At 42.7% G+C, this 21,467-nt stretch overlaps 1 protein-coding gene across 2 annotated transcripts in view; it reads left to right on the top strand.

The window, feature by feature from the left end:
• Positions 1-21,467, top strand: part of LANCL3 (LanC like 3) — a 97,419-nt gene that overhangs the window by 59,619 nt on the left and 16,333 nt on the right. For both annotated transcript variants that reach the window (XM_039256391.1, XM_039256389.1), the window contains exon 2: positions 17,650-17,773. In XM_039256391.1, coding sequence (XP_039112322.1) covers positions 17,650-17,773 — 124 coding nt within the window. The remainder of the gene's footprint in view (positions 1-17,649; positions 17,774-21,467) is intronic.

The raw sequence follows: 21,467 nt of genomic DNA, 5'->3' as shown, positions 1-21,467 counted from the left end.
ACCCTGAGGTATGCGAGATAGTGCTGGCACCTCAGAATCGGCCGTAGCTAGAAACACCTTACTCCCACACCCCACCGAGTTCTGTGACTTACACCCACAGGCCTGGAGCCAGTTCGGCTCACCAGCTCTCTAGTGCCGGGCAGCGAACCCACAACCCCTGCCCTGTAGTCAGCGCTTACTGTCCTCGTTGATTGGTGCTTGCAGACTTTGACCTCCTGGACTCTGACTTCCGGGACCTACCCATCTACCTTCCACTGACTCAGCTGCCTTTCCTAGTACATTTATCATGGGTCTTCTTTGGCCCAAACTCCTACTTCCCAGCTGGGATGTCGTCAGGCCTAAGTGATGACACATGTTACTGTTGAAACTGTATTAAAAGAGCCTATGAGTCTTCAACTAAAGCCTGAAATTAGTCATATAACTTTTAAAATCTCAGATGGTTGAAATTCAGCTTGAAAGTACCTTACTTTTATTATTATTATTTTTTAATTTTCTTAATGTTTATTATTTTCGAGAGAGAGAGACAGAGAACAAGCAGGGGAGGGGCAGAGAGAGAGGGAGACACAGAATCTGAAGCAGGCTCCATGCTCTGAGCTGGCTGTCAGCACAGAGCCTGATGCAGGGCTTGAACTCACGAACTGTGAGATCATGACCTGAGCCGAAGTGGGACACTTAATCGACTGAGCCACCCAAGCGCCCATGAAGTACCTTACTTTTAAAAGACAGGCACCAGTAGAGATCAAATACCATGACATAATTTCTGGGATATTCCTGCTCCAAATACATAACTTGAATCTGATCATGAGGAACACTGTACACATCCAAATGGAGAGATATGCAGTAAAATAAATTGCTTGTACTCTTTAAAAATGCCAAAGTCAAGAAAGACAAAGGCTGAGGATCTGTTCCAGATAATGAAGCCTAAAAGACAACTCAGTGCAATGTGTGATTCTGGACTGGATCCTGTAACAGGAAAAAAAAAATCCTTAAGGAAAATTATTTGGGATTATTGGAAAAACTTACATATAGACTATAGATTAATAGCACTGTAACAGTGTTCAATTTTCTGACTTTGCTAATTACAACGTAGTTAGATAAGAGAATGTCCTTGTTTATAGGAAATATACACTGAAGGACTTTGAGGTAAAGGGGCATCTTACTCTAAAATGCCCCTCAAAAAACAACAATAAAAGCAACATATCAAAATTTTAACAAATATGTGTGTAAATAGCATATGGGAAATTCTGTACTATTCTTATACTCTTTTGGAATGCTATACTAAAAATTTATAAAGATAAAACGGGAGTTTTACCAACAGAATACTGGAGAACTTCACGGAATTAAAGGAAGAGATGTAAGACTTGGGCAACACGGGTACTTTCAGAACCGAAAGTGAAGACTTGATGCCAGCCCAGCGAACTCTGGTCTGGATAAACTTCTTAACAGAGTAATGGAAACCTAGAAATTTACAGCAAGAAAAGGGCTTTTAAGGTCCTCTAATATCTCCCATTTCATGGATGAGAGAACCGAGATCTAGACAGCAAAAGTGACTTGCTCCACGACTGACAGAAAATTAACAGTTTCCAACTGCTGACATTTAGAACTCCTTTTCTTATTGGTTGATAAGTGGATCCCTAAAGTTTGTGCTTTTCCTCATACTTTTAAGTTAGAATATGACGTGAAGCAAGAACAAGGTTAACATAAATGATACTTGTGCTGTATGTGAATGTATGTTCTATGAACAGATATCTAAACAAGATTCCTCCTCATGTGTTTAATGTGTCCCCCAATTTTACCTTTAAATGTGTTTATGATATTTAAACAGCAGTGGTAATAGTCTTTTAACACGTTTATTTAAAAAAAATTAGTGTTTATTTATTTTCGAGACTGAGAGAGACAGAGTGTGAGCAGGGGAGGGGCAGAGAGAGAGGGAGACATAGAATCTGAAGCAGGCTCCAAGCTCTGAGCTGTCAGCACAAAGCCCATTCCGGGGCTTGAACTCATGAACCCATGTGATCATGACCTGAGCCGAAGTCGGACGCTTAACCAACTGAGCCACCCAGGCGCCCCTTAACACATTTTATTTCTATGTGAAAATCAGCCAGAAGATTTGAATTTCTCCACTTATCATGTGGGTGAGTACATCCTGTCCTTTTCCATGGCATTTTTCTCACCTCATAGAATACATCATCTTCTGGTTGAAAAATAACACTAATCTAGACTCAGTTCTTGGAAATGTCCCTGTGATTTGGAGAAACTGTGATTGCAGTCCATTTGGAAAGGATAGTCTGAGGCATGTAAGGACATGTAAAAACCATCCAGTCCCACCCATTCCTTCTAAAGGTGAAAACTGCCTGCAGTTGGTAACTCAGACTCTCTCCCTTCACTTCCTGCACCTGTTTCACACTAAGGAACGGATTTAAAACGGAATAGTATCTATTTACATATATTGAAATAATTATCTTAGACATCACTTCTGAAATAGCGGTATAGTTAGAGAAAACAGAGCTCCTTTAATCATCCTTCCTATAATCCTGTATTATCTGTATAGAAGAGGCATTTGTGTAGTGGTTGGATAATGAGTCTGGGAGCTGATAAACCTGCCTTTACCAATTACCTCCATGACAGCTTTTGAAATAGAATGCAAATCCTAGCTGAGGGATCCTACGTGATGGAGTACAAAATTGAATATCACACACACACACACACACACACACACAGTGGCTTAGTGTGTGGTGAGAAGCAATGAATTAAAACAGAATTAAGTGTGCTTTCCATCACCTGTGTTCAGACACGATCATAAATGGCTAACATAAATTTTTCAGGCAATGTGGATTCCAAAATTCACTACGGTGATGGACACTGTCTGTTGCCTACTAGATATCCATTTGCCACACCATCCTTACTAACAGAACCCTAATCTTGTTTGACATTGCAGTGTTCTCAGATAATTACTTGATTTTCCAACCTTCTGTCAGGGTGGCTAAATCAAACAGTACTAGCTAATGACATGCCAGTGTAAGTCTACTAGGGAGTTCTGGGAAACCTTTTGCTTTCCTGATTATAAAAAAAGAAGAAAAAGAATGGATATGACTGGTGCTGCCTTTCCCCATTTCTTCCTGCTTTGGATATAAACATGGTGTCTGGAATTACAGCAGCCATTTTGTGCCTGTGGGCCAACAGGGGGTAACGAAGAGAGAATTGTGACATTTTGGCTAACATCACAAATCACTAAATAGTATCAGCGGTCCACTACTTCCAGAGTTTGTTATATGAGAAAAATAACCTTTTATTTGGTGAAAGCACTGGAAGTCAGGTTTTCTAATAATTTAACTTGAAAACATCACTGAAACAAGTATTGTAGACCCTTCTGGGGAAGTCTGACTAGCTCAAAATAACCCCAGTTCTCTGTGAAACCCGATCCTGCCCCCTCTCTGGCTGGACCTTTGCACCCATGTTGAGGCAGTTGGGGTAAATGCACCTGGCTGAGGCTGAGCCGACCAGATTCTCTCTCAGGAATTTGAAATTGGGTTTCAGTGGTTCTACTTGATCCTGCAGTGTGGTTAAATTTGAAGAACATTATAAAACTAGGAAGCCAGTATGTGTTACGGTATGATGGGGGGTCATCATCAGCCACAGAAAATGGAAACTGGGTCTGTGGAAAGTGAAAGAGAGAGGCAGAGACCAATGTCACCAAGAGAGAGAACACTACCTGGGGCCTGATGCACTTCTGGGTCCAAGTATTAGTCTCTTCATAGGTTTGGCTGCCTTTATGAAGGCTTCCTTCCAGAGAGCCAGGCAGCCCCGTGTGATTAGCAGGCTTGTGCCCTGCATAAGGGCACCTGACTAAAATGGAGAAAGAAGTGAAATCCAGCCTCCATGTTTTGGTCACTAAGCCTTGGCCTGAGGCTGCATCATCTCAGAGGTAATGTGCTTCTTTATGCAGTTCGTTTGCCCAGAAGGGAGCACACCATTTTTAATTTCACGCAAGATTTAGGAAGGTCCTTCTTCAGGATAGCTTAGTCAGGTTATTGTCTTATAACCAAAGGATCTTGACATTCAGACAAAATGTATTAACAAACAGCTAATCCATTTGTTCTAGCATTGGACAAATACATTGTTCAATACCCTGATTTATTTTGCTTTTTAAAACGAAAGCGTAGTTTACATATAGCAAAGTATACAAATCCTAAGTGCATAGTTCAGTGATTTCACTGTATGACTCGTATACTCACTATCCAGATTAAGAAAAGGAACATTTCCATCATCCCAGAAAATTCCTTTATCCCAATCGGTACCATTTGCGCACACGTGTGTGCACACACAGACACACACACACAGGACATGGGGAGGTAGCCATTCATCTGTATCACTGTATTTGTTTTGCCTCTTCTTGAACTTCATATAAACGGAATCATACAGCAAGTACTCTTTTCTTCAACATGTTCATGAGGTCCATCTGTGTTGCATGTATCAGTAATTCTCTTTATTGTGGAGTAGCATTCCATAGTGTAAACATACAATTTATTCATTCATTCTCCCATTGATGGACATTTAGGATGTTTCCAGGCAGGTCTTAGGAATAAAGCTTATGAGGGGTTCCTGGGTGGCTCAGTCAGTTAAGTGTCTCATGGTTCATGAGTTTGCGCCCCACATTGGGATCTCTGCTGTCAGCACAGCGCTCTCTCTCAAAAATAAAAATATTAAACGTTAAAAAATGACTAAAGCTTATGAATAAACTCTCATGAATAAAGCTGATGTGGACATTCTTATACAGGTGGACCTAGGTACTTCTTTCCCTCCAACACTGATGTACTATAGCAGAAGTCCAAGTTATACATCTTACACAGCAAATATGTCTATTTACATAGATCTATAGATATATATATCTCACATGCATGCACCTGGATAAATTTTGTCTCAAGTTGTTCCTTTATAGTGTAATTGGGAAACCTTATTTTCTAAGTACCTCTTCATAATTATATTTTAATGTACCTACCCACTTTACATATTAAACATGGGGCTACACTCTCAGTATTATGGGGATGCATCCTTTTTCTTTAAAAGTTGCTAGGGGCCCCTGGGTGGCTCAGTCAGTTAAGCATCCCACTTTGGCTCAGGTCATGATGTCACGGTTTGTGAATTTGAGCCCCACTTTGGGCTCTGTGCTGACAGCTCAGAGCCTGGAGCCTGTTTCAGATTCTGTGTCTCCCTCCCTTTCTGCCCATTCCTCTCTCTCTCTCTCTCTCTCTCTCTCTGTCAAAAGTAAACATTAAAAAAAATTAAAAATTGCTAAGTGGTCAGTGATATTTTGTGTCACAACTAACAAAACAAATTTATAGGGAGGGTACCTGGCATTAAGCTTATAATTAAAAGTCGTAGTCTGCGACCAGGTATAAATACAGCAAAGCTACGTGAACCCCATAAGACTGAGTTCTTTGTTCCAAACACCTGTGCAATTTGCAATACTAAATAGTACTGGATTTGCAATGCAAAGCCCTATAAAGCAGTGCCTGTGTCCCAGCATCATGAGTGGGGCTTTTTACAAAATGTGAACATCCAGTCATACCCCAGCTCCCATGAAATCTTAGTCTGGAGTGGGGCCTACTGTTTTAAATCCTTTCATATAATTATAGGCAATAGCAGCAGACCAGCTGGCCATTTCTTTCCTATGTCCACTCTCATGATTCTGGTGATTACCCTCAGTTGAACATTGGTGACTGTGAACGGCTTTCATCTCCTGTTAAACTTTCCCCAGGCAACATGAGATGAGGCACACAATTTACTTAATATATTTGTCTATGAAGACAGCCACATTAAAATAATAACAAATGATGGAGAGTGGCTGAATAAGACCTATTTAGGTTCATAAAACATGGAGCACAACATTAATTTATTCAGGCTAGAATATCATCTCCACTGATGGCAGGGAGCTTTCTCTCTTGCTCACCGATATTCTTCCGGTGAGGCGTAGGAGGGCTCAGTAAATATTTACAGAATAAACCCTGTATAAAGCAAGGATCTTAGTTCCTAACTTATAAGGTTATAAATCCTGCTTTGCTTAGTACTGGTTAAATACCCCAGTTGCTCACCCCAGCCTCACTAAGGACCAGGAAAATGCCTCCCTAGCTCTGTTCATTAGACAGCAACCCACTTGGAATTTGTGGAAGCTCAAATCTAACGAAGAGGATTTGGGGACCTTCTTGTCCTTAACAGAGTAAAGATGTCGATTTACTTCATTCTTTTCACTTCATCCACAGAGCCAGCTCCTCCTAAGATCCTCTATTTCTTCTTCCTTTAGGAGTCAAATGAAAATCGAAACTAACCACAGAGACTCTCTTCTTCATCATGGCCACCAGATCCCTAGCCAGGGATGATGGTGGCAGCTCCCTTCACACCTTCATGCCCAGGTCACCCCAAATCTCCTTTTTCAATGCATCATTTATGTAGAAAGCGATCCTAACTGAATTTTATAATCTAGCTCTCCTAAGATTGCTGGCTAAAACTTTCTGACTGGAAACCAGAAAATAATAAACCAGAATCCTTTCCCCTTTCAGGTACCTGAAAACACAATGTCAATATAACAAAACTACTTTGGACATGACTGAACAGAAGGGTTCTCTACAATACCGAAGTGAACACCAAGGAAAGAAGGAAAGTGCTATATGTACTTATAAATCATAAATCGTGAACCAGAAAGGTCATGGGTCAGCAGTGTCGTTTTATATATGAAAACCATGAAGCAAGAGAGGTTAACTCACTTGCTTAGGGCCATATAATGACAAAGGCAGAAATTCTGAATTTCCCAGCCGTGGTCAGCTACCCCACCTCACCCCCACCCCACTGGTTTTAGGTTTCATTTTCGCATACAGGGAAGTTACCACTCACTCATGGTCCAACCCCCACTGCATCACACTGGTTCCTTTAGCCCCAAGGAACAGATTTACTATAAATGCATTTTAAGGTATTGGGGGAAAAGGAAAAAAAGATCTAAGCAATTTTAAAGAAATTCTGCCTTCCCTCCCCTGTTTTTCTGACCTTCAAGGCACCCATCACTCCTGCAGGCCCACGTCAAAAAGCTTGACAAAAGAAACCCTTTCAGCTTGTTCTGTCAAAAGTATCTAGGTGAAAGAGTGATTAAGCCTTAAAATGTCACAAATTGTTCAGATATTGTTCTTCTAGGGCCATTTTCGTGAACAGCTCTCTAAAGTGACAAGGTAGGCAGTACATGATGTAATCACTTAAGTTGAGGTGACAGTCATTCCTGGAAAAGAAGATAATTGCTTCACAGCACTTGTTGCTAAGGCTCTTGGGCACTTTCTCCCTGTCTTCACTAATCGACCTTGAGGACTGGAGGACCTACTGTCATGGTGGCAGATTGGAGAGTGCCCATTGTCCCTGATCTGGAGCAGGAGAAGTTGAAGGAGAAGGAAGATCACCCAGGACAATGGCAGCAAAGGTGACAGTCTGTTCCCCAGGCCTGGCCTCTGGGCTCTAGGATAGCACTTAAGAAAAATCCATCACAACTTTGTGAGTGCAGCCAGAACTGGGAACTGCATTTGCATTCGTCCACTTAGACAGTCAGCATCACTTTAAAGAGCTACGAAGCCAGAGGTTTCCATAGAAACAGAGGTACACGTGGGCAAAAATTGCTTCGCCGGGAAATGAATGCTAGCGATGCAGTTAGGTTGGCACTTTATGGCTACCCAGTTGATGTGTGTTAGGCCATAAGTAACCCAATGAGCAATGACTTTTAAAAAGGGAATAATTTTTGCCTCATAACAAGAATATGGAGATAGGTAGTCCCAGTTGTGGTACAGATACGTGATGATATCCAGAATCCACAGGATCATTTTTCCTCCTCCATCATTCTTTGAATGTTGGCCTTTGATCCATGTGCTTATTGCCTCAGGATGCAAAATGGTTGCCATAGTTCCAGGCCTCACACAAACATTCAAGGCACCAAAAAGAGGAGAGGCAAGTAACAACCAAGTCCATCCACTTTATTTCCATTTGTCATGAAATAATAAGCTTTCTATGAAGCTCTCGCCCCAGCAGATTTCCCCGTTGATCAAAATGAGAGGCTACATAGCCAAGCCTAGCTTCAGGGACAGCTGAGAACTGAGAATCTGGTAAGAGACAAATGGATTGAGATGATTGGCTGAGGCTCTTCACTATTTATAACCTGCAGCTAAATACAGTTGTCACCCTAATAAAATGAGATCTAGCTATCAAGGAATAAGGAGGAAAATGGATGCCAAGCAGGTAACTAATGGTGGAAGGCACAACTATATTATCAGAATTAGCCTTTCCAAATAGGAAAGGCATTTACTATATACCTGATTACACTCAACTACTCATCTATTTTCTAAACTTTCTGACACACTGTCATGCACCCAGCAAGTACTTGAAAAATGCCAATTGAACCATGGTTTGAGAATACTGCAATGACATATTCATTCAGCAGTGGCTTAGAGAAGGGTGTGATGTTAAATGTCAACTATGCATCCAGCCTTAATTACATATGTATGTATGTATTTAGGTGATCTCTACACCCAATGTGGGGCTCGAACTCACAACCCTGAGATCAAATGTCCCATGCTCTTCTGACTGAGCCAGCCAGGTGCCCCTCATTCACTTTAGAAGCACTGAGAGGCCAGAAACGATAGTATTCAAGTAACCAGTGCCAAGAGGCTAAAACGATTTCTAGTTCTTTAAGCTTTCTGCTTAGGAGAAAGTACATAAGAGAATATGCATCTTGATAAAGTACATAGGAAAAGAGGACAGGTTAAACATGCATTATGATCTCATTGCAAAGGACCTTTGACCTGGCCTATAAGAAATAAAACCACCGAAACATACCATCACATCCACATCCCAGAATTAGAGCCTAAATAAGTATAGATAGATTTGTAAATGCTTGTCATGAAATACAGAGTAACAAAATACTACTGCTGAAAGGCACATTAAAGACCATTTTGGGGCGCGTGGGTGGCTCAGTCAGTTAAGCATTTGACTCTTGATTTTGGCTAAGGTCATGATCTCGCAGTTGTGAGATCAAGCCCAGTGTTGGGCTCTGCAAGGGGCGTGAAGCCTGCTTAGGATTCTCTCTCTCTTCCTCTGCTCCTCCCCAACTTGTACACTGTGCACTCTCTCTCTCTCTCAAAAAAAAAAAAAAAAAAAAGCCACCAGCTTAACTCCTTATTTTTTCAGATGAGGAAACTGAGGTCCAGAGAGGTTACATGATTGGTCTGAAGTTACATAGTTAGTGACAGAGACTCGTCTAGAAACCAGATAAACTTGAGAGGCATTTTACAGAAGCAAAGAAACATGGTTTGGGGTAAGTAGGACCGTGAAAGGCTCAAAGTGTGGGGATGAGAAAAGTAAATACACAGAGATGAAGGGCCATCCATTACTAGTATATAAATTACAAGTTACAACAACATAGGAATGTGAGCTGACAGAAGCTGGTCCTTGGGCAGAGCATGGGGCTGAGTGGTGAGCAACAGCAGGGTTATTTTAGGATAGAGATCCTGAGCATGGGCCCCCCTAAGGCCTATGGTGCTGAATGGTGGAGTTGAGTCACTAATTAAACTTTGGATGTCTGTTTCAACTGTTGCTTACATGTATCGTGCATGTTCTTAATGCTAGAAATTGTGCTAAATGTCTTTCGTGGAGCCCTTGTAGCAATGCAGTGAGATGGGTAGGTCTTATTTTTGCTGCTTTTTCCAAATAAGTAAACTGAGGCTTAGAAGGTACAGCAGCCCCCCCCCCCACCTTATCCACAGGGTATATGTTTTAAGACACCCCCCCACCCCAGTGGATGCCTGAAACTGTAGATAGTACTGACCCCTATATGTACTATGCTTTTTCCTATACATACTTACCTATGATAAAGTTTAATTTATAAATCAGGCACAGTAAGAGATCAATGACAAAACTAACAATAAAATACGATTATAACAATACAGTGTAATAAAAGGTATGTGAATGTGGTCTTTCTCTCTCAAAATATCTTACTGTACTGTGCTCACTCTTGTGCTGACTTGAGATGATAAACTGCCTACATGATAGGCTGAAGTGAAGTGAATGACACAATTGTTGGGCACCTGAGTGGCTCAGTCAGTTAAGTGTTGGTTTTTGGCTCAGGTCATGATCTCATAGTCTATGGGTTCGAGCCCCATGTTGGGCTCTGTGCTAACTGCTCGAGGCCTAGAGCCTGCTTCAGATTCTGTGTCTCCCTCTCTCTCTGCCCCTCTCCCACTTGCTCTTTGTCTCTCTCTCTTTCAAAAATAGACATTAAAAATTTTTTTTAGATGACACAGGCATTGTGACTTAGCAATAGGCCACTATTGACCTTCTGATGACTCATCAGAAGGAGGGTCACTTCTATGGGACTGCAATTGACCAAGGGTAATTGAAACCACAGGAAGCAAAAGCTCAGATACAGAGAGACTACTGTGTAAGTAACTTGGCTAAACCCACCAGGCTAGAAAGTGCTGAAGCTAAGTTGAACTCCAGTCTCTCTGACCTCAAAGCCCCTATGTTTTCTCCTCATGCTATGCTCCTTCTTTTGATTCAAGAGCCAGACCCCTTCAGTGCCTCAGAGAACCAGAGTTTGGAATCCAGAGGAACCTTAGAGGCCACCTAATACAGTGCTATTCACTGAGTTGTTCCCAGACCAGCAGCATGCCGACTACCTAAGAACTTGTTACGAATATAAGATCTCGGGCCCCAGGCCACAGCTGCTGAGTCAGAACATCTGTGGGTAGGGCCCAGGAGGCCGTGTTTTAGCTAGCTAGGTGATTTTAAGGCACACTAAAATTTAAGAAGCACTGGGTTAGTAGACAGATTCTAGTCCAGTCTGTTTATGTTAAAGATGAGGAAACAACGTTCTGCTGACTTAACCATGGTCACTGTGGCAGGGTGGATCTCAGGCCCAGACCTCCTGACTCCTGGTCCAGTGTACTACTTGCTGTGTTCTTTGGCTTCCCCATTACTGTCCCACAGTGTGTGCATTGTTGCCTGTCTTGAAAACACCAGATGAAGTTCAGCGGACCTCTGACCTGACCCAGCCTATCTACTCATGTGACATATCCAGTTTCTCCCTTCCCCTCCCCTGTGATTCAGACCAAAAGTATTTCTCCACACCTGGGAGTATCTTTTCTTCGGGAGGTCATTTGCCTTTCTTCCCTCTAGTTCTTCTCCTGTCTTCCTCCTCCTCCTTCATCATGCAGTAGTAGTAGTAGTAGTAGTAGTAGTAGTAGTAGTAGTAGTAGTATTTTGCTTTTAAAAACTATTTTTGCATTCATTATTTCATAGCAGTGATTCTCAAATTTTACCGTACTTTGGAATCCCTAAGGGAGCTTTAAAAACACTGATGCCTGGGTCTTATACCCAGACGGTTTGATGTAATTGGTTTAGGGTGTGGCCAGGGTGGCAGGAGTTTAAAACCTCCCCGGGTAATTGCAGTGTGCAGCCAAACACTGGCAACTGCTTTTTTAGGAGTGTCACCATGACCTGAGGAGGTAGGTGGGGCAAGCGTTTGTGATCCCCTTTCCGTAGATAAGGAAGTTCAGGCTCTGACATCTAGTGTCTTGCAGAAAACAATGAAATCATCTAGTGACACTTGGTGCCCACTGGGTTACCAGGCACTTATAATAAATCTTTAAGGCCAGCTGTCAGTCTGCAAGAATGGGGTAAAACCTGTTTTTCCTTTCTGGCTTCCAGTGTGTTTTGGGCTTGTGTTTCCTGACGCGAGAAGGAAAAAGACATAACTTTGAAATGGTGTCTGGGACCAAATGTTTATACCTGAAATTCCCCGCTGAATGCCTTTAATAACTCGAAGATATTCATGAACTAGAGCATTTCCCTCCCCCCCCCCCCATTCCTCAGCATCCAACATAATAATGGTCAGAGAACATCAGGAAAACCAGATGGAAGAGACCTGCTCATTCTGCACCAGCACATGTGCCCCATTTGGAGACCAAATAAGAAAATAACTCGCCACATTGGCTAAGGGAACTCTCCACCGGGCCTTGCAGATTTGAGCACGTGTTTCCCACACACGGTATATTGGAAGAGAACTTCCCATTGGTGTTTGCGTCTCTTTTCTGGGTATCCTATCATTTAAATTATGGTGTGCAGTGTTTTTGGCTGGCGCTCTCTCTTACTTCCTTGGATGTCTCTGGGAACTTCCTATAGTTCCTTGAGTCTAATTTCTCACCCTTCCCAGGAGAGAACCTCTGCTGCAACCAGCCTCTCTGCTCCCATAATGCCTTGCTCCTTCAGGTGTGTTCCCTGCACCAGCGGCCACAGCAGCACCTGAGAGTTTATTAGAAATGTAGAATCCTTGTCCCACCCCAGACCTACTGAATCAGAATCTGCATTTTAACAAGAGCATCAGGGAATTGCCACGTTGTGGTTTGAGAGGCGTTGCCCTAAAATCCAGTGTCTTTTCCCCATCATCCCCTAGTCTAAAATGCCCTCCCTTCCAGCTACTTTCATTTATCCACTTCCTACTTGTCCCTCATAGCTTAGCTCAGATCCCTCTCCATCTGTGAGGCCCCCAATATTTATTCCTTCCACCTTACTCCTAGAGGTCATGACTTAGAATTTAAACAAATATTGAATGTTTTGTTATTTAAATGGTTCAAGTATTATTAGCCTAATCATTAAGACTCCTTCTTCCCCCAAAGTGCCTTGCACAGGCTTTGCACAAATCATGAATTGTTCGGTTCATCGAGATCTGTTTCTTGCTTGAAAGCTGTCCCTTAGCCCTATCCTGTCTCTTTAAGCTCCTTCTACCTCAAAGGAGCTTCCCTGAGTTTTTGTCTCCTCTGCACCATAAGTAAACCTCTACCCACTGCAGAGATTTTCTGAAGGCCTGGCTCTTCTCTGTAACCTAGTGGGTTCCAACCAAACCACAACCCCCAAAAGGCATAAAAAGTTAAAAAAAAAAAAACCTAACTGATTGTGATTATTGACTTTCTACAGAAAAGGTTTCCCTAACTTTTTAATTTGAAATTATGGACTGGGCATTTTTATTTATTTATTTTAAGTTTATTCATTTTTGAGACAGAGAGACAAGAGTATAAGCAGGGAAGGGGCAGAGAGAGGGAGACACAGAATCCAAAGCAGGCTCCAGGCTCTCAGCTGTCAGCACAGAGCCTGACACGGGGCTCGAACCCACAGACCTCGAGATCATGACCTAAGCCGAAGTCGGACACTTACCTGACTAAACCAGGTAGGCACCCCATGGACTGGGCATTTTTAAAAGTAAGTTTCCCTTTGGGGTTGGAATGTTCTTCCTGCTTTATGATGGTGCCGTCAGGAAATATGGGATTGTCTTGGGCTCTCGTGGGATATGCCATGCAGTGTTTTTTCTGGCCCAAAACCCTGAGGCAAGAGACATCTTTGAGGCTACCGTCACCCCAAATTGCAGGAAGGAGCAGGGGGCACACATCCTAGCCATCTATAAATACCAAGGCCTATCCGGGGGATTGTAGGCTCTCTCCTGAGGCTTGGCACAAGCCTGGATTGTAGGAAGGAGAGCAGGAGCTCCAAATGGACTTTCAAGTTCCTGGTTTCCTTTCTGTGTCAACTCTTCCTACCTTGAACAGCTTTTAGTTCCATCTTGACCCTTTATGTCCTTCAAGTCTACTGTTCATGGTCTCAACTTGAAGTTCTGAAATACCCAGGGGCTAACAACTCACAAGCCTTTTCCTCAGAGCTATGGTCCATAGTTATCAAGTCATTTAATGTTTACAGGTGGTCAAATGGCTTGTTTCTTTTCTCTGAGAAGAAGCCTAGGCTGCCACATATGGTGGTGGTCAAAGGATTGGGGTCAGATTGCTGGTGAAAAACACCAAAATGAATGTCAGATTCTTAGTCTGCTACCTATGTGTTTGGTGTGATACAGGAGTGGCTTTCTGCATTCCATGTAGATGGGCAATCGCATACTCAGGACATTTTGGACTATTGCTTCATAACGTTGGCACTGGTCAATCTATAGCTAGCAAGGATTGCCACTTCAGAGGGCCTGTGGGCAGGACACTTGCCTTGGAGAGAGGTCTGTGGTGAAGGAAACTTTCTGTGGCTTGGTTCGTCTCATTCATTTCCTTAATGAAGATCTCTCTTCTGCATGGAGGTAGTTCAATCACCACACAACCCTCAGGTGGGGCCAAGAAACATAGCGTGGGCTTTATTGTTCTCTGCCTCTTCAATCTCAGAGCCCAGCTCATCAGGACTATTTCACAGCAGACACCTCTGTTTGAGAACCCATGAAGGGAATCAGTTAAACTAATGAAACTGTTTAAATCAAACCACGGGGGACTTGCTTTGTATTTTTGAGATATTGTAATTTATTTTCATTCAGTGTGAAAAACAATGAAAGAACCAAACGCATCCAATATATCAACACACACGTAGGCCTTAGGTGCTACCAATATAGGAGAGGGTGTTCAGATTTGTTTTGGTAAAGGCCTAATGGGCAGGGAGCCCCTTTCCTCCATCCCCAGGCCCCCTCCCTCCAGTGGAAATATCACTTTGTCATTCCCAGGGCCTCCGTGTTTCAGAAGCACGGAGGCCATCTTCTCAGAGGTCGAATGTGTGCTCACGTGCATGTTCCTGTGTTCTAGGCGTGGGGACGGAGGGCTGCTGGTGAAAACAGATCGCGGCACGTCTCTCCTCCTTTCTGTGCTGCTTGCTCAGGGGGAAGGAAAAGAGCACACCCTTCGTCAGTGTTCCTCCTCCACACACCTTTAATGAGCACTGTTTTCATTTTTTATTTGCTGGTCAATAAGCCCAAGGGTAGGTTTTGTCTGTTCCCAGAGATAAAGAACTGCATGCATAACTGGTCTTTATCCAGCCAAACAAGCACAGTTTCTCTTTGTTTGTCACAGTGTTTCGGGGAGATAAGAGGAAACCACCCAGACATGATGCACCAACTGAGCAGGTTTTGAAATCCTTTGTAAACTCATGCTCTATTCTGAGCTGTGGATTAGAGGTGGAAAGAAAGGAAGAGGGCATCACAGATAACCTCAGTTGATTTTGCTCCTGGGTTTAAAACAAGCATGTGAATTCCCCCCACCCCCTCAACACACACACACAAAGAGCCAGGGGGTGGGTGGAGAGAGAGAGAGAGAGAGCGAGAGAGAGGAAAACATTAATAAATGTTCAACTCAGGAAAGAATAAGCTGATTTTCAATTATTAGCATAGAAGTAAAACAGAGAGACTTTTAGTAATTCAAAAGAGAACATACCCCAAAAACAGTGGACCTTTTTTCTATCATAAACACTTTCCATCATATGGATTCAGACCAATATTGGCAGACAGGATCTAAGTTTAGTTGAAGAGCCACATATATTGCCAGGAAAATGTGGGCTGGGACCAGGTTAGAGTCCTATTTTAAATTTTTTTTCTAATGAGAGAGACAGCATGAGTGGAGGAGGGACAGAGAGAGAGGGAGACACAGAATCCAAAGCAGGCTCCCAGCTCTGTGCTCACAGCCCCCATGCGGGGCTCAACCCCACAAACTGCAAGATCATGACCTGAACTGAAATCAGACACTTAACTGACTAAGCCACCCAGTTGCCTCAGATCAGAATCCTATTAAGTCCATACCTTTTGAGGCTCTTAGCAGGTTTCTGAGAACAAGCCAGCCTGGAGGGGTTAATGTGAGACTGGAGATGGAAGCGATAAGTAGAGTAATAAATGTAAGATCAGTTGGCACTGATAAAAAGGCACAAAGGAAAAGATGTTTTTAATAGCAAATGAAAATCTGGGGTAGCAATTTGAATAGATGCAGGGTAGGAAATCATCTCGGAAAAATTTGCTATTGAGGTCTGGAAAGACCCAAGGTTCAGCCCTGAAATGATGGTGGGAGTGCCTGGAAGGATAGAATCTTCAGGAATTTTAGGCAGAAAGGAGAATATCCAAGAGACAAAGATAGGTAACTAATACAAGGGAAACTTAAGTTTAAAGCCACAACACCATTGTTTCTGAGCAACTGGATAGAAAATGAGGAGATAGTAAAGTCTTAGTGAAGCTGAACGGTGCTTCATGATCTGTGTCACATACGCTGCATTACTGTTTCTTTCCACCCTTAGGCTGGTGAACCTAAGTTGCCATATGGTAGACATTTGACTATATCTCATCTCCAGTGCTGGGTAGTGAATTCCCTGTAGGGAAAAGATATATTCCAGGCTTTCTAGAATTTCCTCTGTAATACTGAGCATAGGGCCTCACTGGAATAGTAGCTCAGTAAGTGTTAATTGGCAGAATTAATTAATGAACAGCCTCCTCTTTATGAAATTAATTAGGTAATCCCAAATTAAATGCTAGATTTGAGGAGGCCAAAACCTGGATTATATGTTATCCTTCTCATGTTGAGTAAATCAGAGGAGCAAAACCCTGCAGAAAGAGAGAGAGAGAAGGAGGAAAGGAAGGGAGGAAGAAAGAAAGGATGGCAAAGAAAGAAATCATTAGTACTTTATTTCAGAAGGAATTGGTGAGTATAATGGTAGATATCAGGCAAAACGATTTGAGGTGTGACTCTTAGGAGAGAGACCAAAATGGAAGAGACTTTTCCTTGATCCTGGATTCATTCAGTCAGGCCAAGGGTGAACTTCAGGTAGTTTTTGGCGGAGGGGTGGATGTGGAGGTGGGCCACAGTTACTCTGGCTAGTTCTTTTCTCCTGCAGGTTTGCATTTTTGGAAAGTTGGCTTTGTGAAAGCAGAGGTCTTGTCTATCTTGTTCGCTGTCATACCTCCAGCATCCAGAATGGCTTTGTTGCTATATAGTAGGGGCTTAAGAAATAATTGTGGAGAGAAGGGAAAGAGGGAGGGCTCTGCTTTTCATGCCAGTAAACCTGGCACTTATTTGCTTCCTCATCAGTTACCAAAGGCCCCCTCAGGTTCTGTGTTAGGAACCAAGGATACCAAAAAGGTGAGAATCCTAATCAACTCGAAGATGCTTTGTAGGCTTGAGAACATTTTCATTGCTTTAGTCCTAAAACTGACTCGGGGTAGATTGAGTAAACTATGGAAGATGGCGAGTCATTGCATTTTAGCCATTGTCTATTCAGGGTCATTTTGATATTGAAAGTTATTTTGCCTTGGTACTTACTGGACTTTGGTTTCATTCCGAGAATGCAAGGGCAACAGTGAGTCTGTCATGCGGCAGCTTATCATAGAATTGTGGCTTTATAAGCACAGTCTAAATGACACAGACCGAAGGCCCATTGTCTAGTCCAGACCTGCACCACACACTGGGAGTAACAGCTTTGTTAAGCATGATGGGTTAGGCCCAGTCTTTGTTCTTTTCTGAGCACTTTCTTGTTCCCACGACAAGGATTAATGATACAACCACTGTAAAGTGGTCTCTGCATTTTATAAAAGCCTTTAGCAATAAGAGTGTGTATCTCCCCATCAACACAGCAGATTTTCTGAAGAGAGGGTAGATAAACTTGACAACAAAAAGAGAATCAGTTGTTTAAAAAAATGTTATGGCTGGCTAAGCTTATTTACACATACCAAAAGGATGATGGGGGGGTGATATGCTGATGAGCTCTTTAACAAGAAAATCCAGTGCCTGGGGCAAAAAGAAGGTCCTGATTTGACTTCTGCTTCTTGATTTCCTTCCACAGGTACTGACCCCAGCACAGATCAAATCAATTTGCCAGGCGATTCTGGACTCTGGGAAGCAGTACGCCATGAAAAAAAGGAAACCATTCCCTCTGATGTATTCTTACTATGGAACTGAATACTTGGGTGAGTGAAGGTGTTGTTGGCAAAGTCCTGTAGGGAGAAGGGAGTCTCTACAACCCGCACTGACTAAAAACTAGAAGATTTGGTTTCTGGCATAGGTCATCCCTATTCATCTAACTAGAAACACTTTAAAATGCCATTTGAAAGCAAGTCTTGATAGATGCTACAAATCACAATTGAATGTTGGTTTTCACAGCTTGACAGAAAGGTAGCTATTGTAGTGATTACTTTTACTAAAGACTCAAATCCTTATTCTAGATCATGAGTTCATTGGCTGAATTTCACTGAGAGTTTGTGAACACTTGACATGCTCATTGTCAATAGTGCCAAAGCGCAGGGAAACAGGGGAAGCCACTAACAGCGTCACATGTGTAATGTGAGTGGGTTACTAATGGACTACCTTCTGAATCACAATGGCTACTTTTGAGCTAGGAGGCATGTTAAGTGAGAATTACTTCCTCCCCTTTGGAATCTCTCAGTGGCTCCCTGTCACTCCTGAGCATGACTTGCAAGGCCCTTTGTGGATCACCTGCTCCCTTCTCCAAACTCAGGCTTTATCTCCCTCCCTTCTCTGGGTCTGTCCAGCATAATCTCCTACAAGCCAAGTGTTCTCCTATCTTCAGAATCTCTGTGCTCCTTCCTTTCGCCTGGAATGCTGGGCCTCCCCTGACTCCTTCAACTCTCTGTAATACTTCTACACAGACTTCAAGACTGATCAGATATCATCAGAGCTATTGAGAAATTTAGTGTTTTTGGAGAACGGGTTTATTGAATCCCCTCTGGAAAAACATTCACATGTTTCAAGTTTTGCCCTGAAGCAAAATTGGCCCGTGGAGTGGAGTGTGGTCACCCTGCCGCACTTATATTGGAGCCCTTATCACATCACACTCTAATTAGTGGCTTACCTGTCCAACCGCCTCAGCGGGCTTTGTGGACTTTGTGGACACCTTCGGGATGTGGACTTTTACTCACTTATCTCCGTGATCCCTGGTCGTTTACCAAGAGCCTGTGCCTAATGAGGGTATCTGAATGAATGAGTGAATAGCTGCTGAACAACCTCACCAATGAGCTCATAGAGCGGGAGTTCTCTGAGACACTTCTCAAAGAACCTTTAAGTTCCTCTCTGACTTTCTCTAGAATCAGACTTTGAGACAAGGGTTTGGGTATAAATGGCTTGATCTGAGAAAGTGTTGATAGAGGAATGGGGAAGTGAGAGTACAAAAAGCGGCTAATAGAGGATGTAATAGGCTGGTAGTGGAGGAAAACTCAGGCTTGGTTCCACTGGGGTCCTTGAAGACTATATAGAACATGCCTCAGAATTGTCGCACCTAAATGATGAGGAAGCTGGGGTATTCATCCACCAACTCCCTGCTTCATGGGTTGAGAAGCTGCTCCCAGACCTGCTAATTCCCTAGGACTTCCACCCTGCTCCTGTGGGCTGGGCATACCCTTGTGACCAGAGAAAGCCTCAGGCAGAATGACCAATGCTTGAGATAGAAGGTGGGGAGGAATAGACACACCAGAATGGAGAGTATAGACGAGGTGATGGGCGAGGCACTGACAGCGTCTGCTAGAGTTCCTTAATAGAACTATTTTTTTCATTTTCTCATCTTTTTAGAGAAATTAACATTCTAGACATTCACATGTATAGCGCAAGCCGGATTGCTATCTGATGCATAGATATTTTTCTGGAAAGTAAGCTTTTTTCCCTAACAACTTAAAAGCCATTGAAGGAAAGTTACCTTCAAGTATTACTACTAAATTTTAAGAAGAATCATCTTTGATGGGATAAAACTGTAAAGCCTTTTCTGGGCAGTCAAGAGTTCCAAGGGCCTGAATGCAAAGAGAAAGCTTCACAGTTACAGAATTGAACTTAAAGAACAAACCCTCGGACTATATTGATCCCAGCACCTCCCGCCAATCAGCATTCTACTCATTAGGGGTGAGTGAAAACCCTTGCAGGGCCCGGGCTGACTTTGACCTTTGTTAAGCAGCTCCTTCTCCAAAAGCAGGCTCAGGCCTTTGCTAGGACAGAACCTTATGCTAGAACTCTTAGGAATTCTTCAAGACTTGCTCAGATGACACTACCTGTGTAGAACCTCAAGCCCCCTCAGATCCTCCCATGACTCTCTTTTAGCTCCTGGTACATATCTCTGACAATAGCACTTATCACTTCATCTTCTATTTAACTATGAGTCTGGCTTTCTCACTGTACCAGATGGGGGGGGTCTTCAAGATTACAGACCAAGTCACATGCATCTGTGTATCCTCAGGGTTTAGCCCGATACACAGTACTAAATGTGAAGGATTAAGTAAATTAATACCAATTATTAGTGTTTGACTTCACAGAAGAAGGGATTTAGTCTGTTTTGTTCATTTATCTATGACACCTCGAACAGTATCTGATACATAGTAGGTGTTTAATTCTGATGTGTTGAGTGAACGAATGACTGTTTAGATACCTAGAACAGATTGTTTTTAAACACTATAGGAGGATTTTCATAAAAGCTATTGGTATGTTAATTACAAAGTTTAAATTTTTTAATGTTTATTTATTTTTGAGAGAGAGAGAGACAGAATGGCAGCAGTGGAGGGGCAGAGAGAGAGGGAGACACAGAATTTGAAGCAGGCTCCAGGCTCTGAGCTGTCAGCACAGAGCCCAACGCGGGGCTCAAACCCACGAACTGTGAGATCATGACCTGAGCCAAACTGAGACGCTTAACCGACTGAGCCACCCAGGTCACCCCACTCCCCCGTTCTTTAAAACATTTTTTTAAATTACATTTTATTTTTGATGTTAATTGCAAAGTTTAAAAAATCTTTTCTCTCTGGGGCGCCTGGGTAGCTCAGTCAGTTAAGTGTCCGATTCTGGCTCAGATCATGATCTTGCGGTTTGTGAGTTCAAGCCCCGCATTGGGCTCTGTGCTGACATTTCAGAGCCTGGAGCCTGTTTCAAATTCTCTGTCTCCTTCTCTCTCTGCCCCTCCCCTGCTTGTGCTCTGTCTCTCACTGTCTGTCAATAATAAATAAATGTTAAAAAAAATTTTTTTTAAATCTTTTCTCTAAAACAGGCGTTGTCACTAATTTTCTTTTTCTATAAAGGGATAGATAATAAAGATTTTAGGCTTTGTGGACTCCCAGTCACTGTCACAAATACAGCTCTGCCACCATAACACAAAAGCAGCTGTAGACAACACACAAATGAATGAATGTGGCTCTATTTCAATAAAACTTTATTTATGAAAACAGGCAGCGAGTCAGATGTGGCCTGCAGGCTGTAGTGTGCTGATCCTCATTCTAACATATGCTCCCCAGAAGCCTAGTTCATAGGCAGTTTTATTATTACATTACTGTGTGTGCTTTCTTTTTTTTTTTTTTTAGTTTTTTTTTTATAGTTTATTTTTGAGAAAGAGAGAGACAGAATATGAGTGGGGGAGAGTCAGAGAGAGAGGGAGACACAGAATCTGAAACAGGCTCCAGGCTCTGAGCCAGCTGTCTGCACAGAGCCCGACACGGGGCTTGAACCCACGAACCGCGAGATCATGACCTGAGCCGAAGTCGGACGCTTAACCGACTGAGCCATCCAGGCGCTCCTTACTGTGTGTGCTTTCAAGTGTTATCGCCATTCATTTTTTTTAATACTTGGATTGTCTTTTCACTGAACAAAATGCGCTCTCTTCCCAACTGTGTGAATTAA

Source organism: Hyaena hyaena, unplaced genomic scaffold (genome assembly GCF_003009895.1).
Source record: "Hyaena hyaena isolate Hyena2069 unplaced genomic scaffold, ASM300989v1 scaffold_12, whole genome shotgun sequence".
Classification (NCBI taxonomy): domain Eukaryota; kingdom Metazoa; phylum Chordata; class Mammalia; order Carnivora; family Hyaenidae; genus Hyaena; species Hyaena hyaena.
This window is presented reverse-complemented; position numbering and strand designations above follow the sequence as displayed.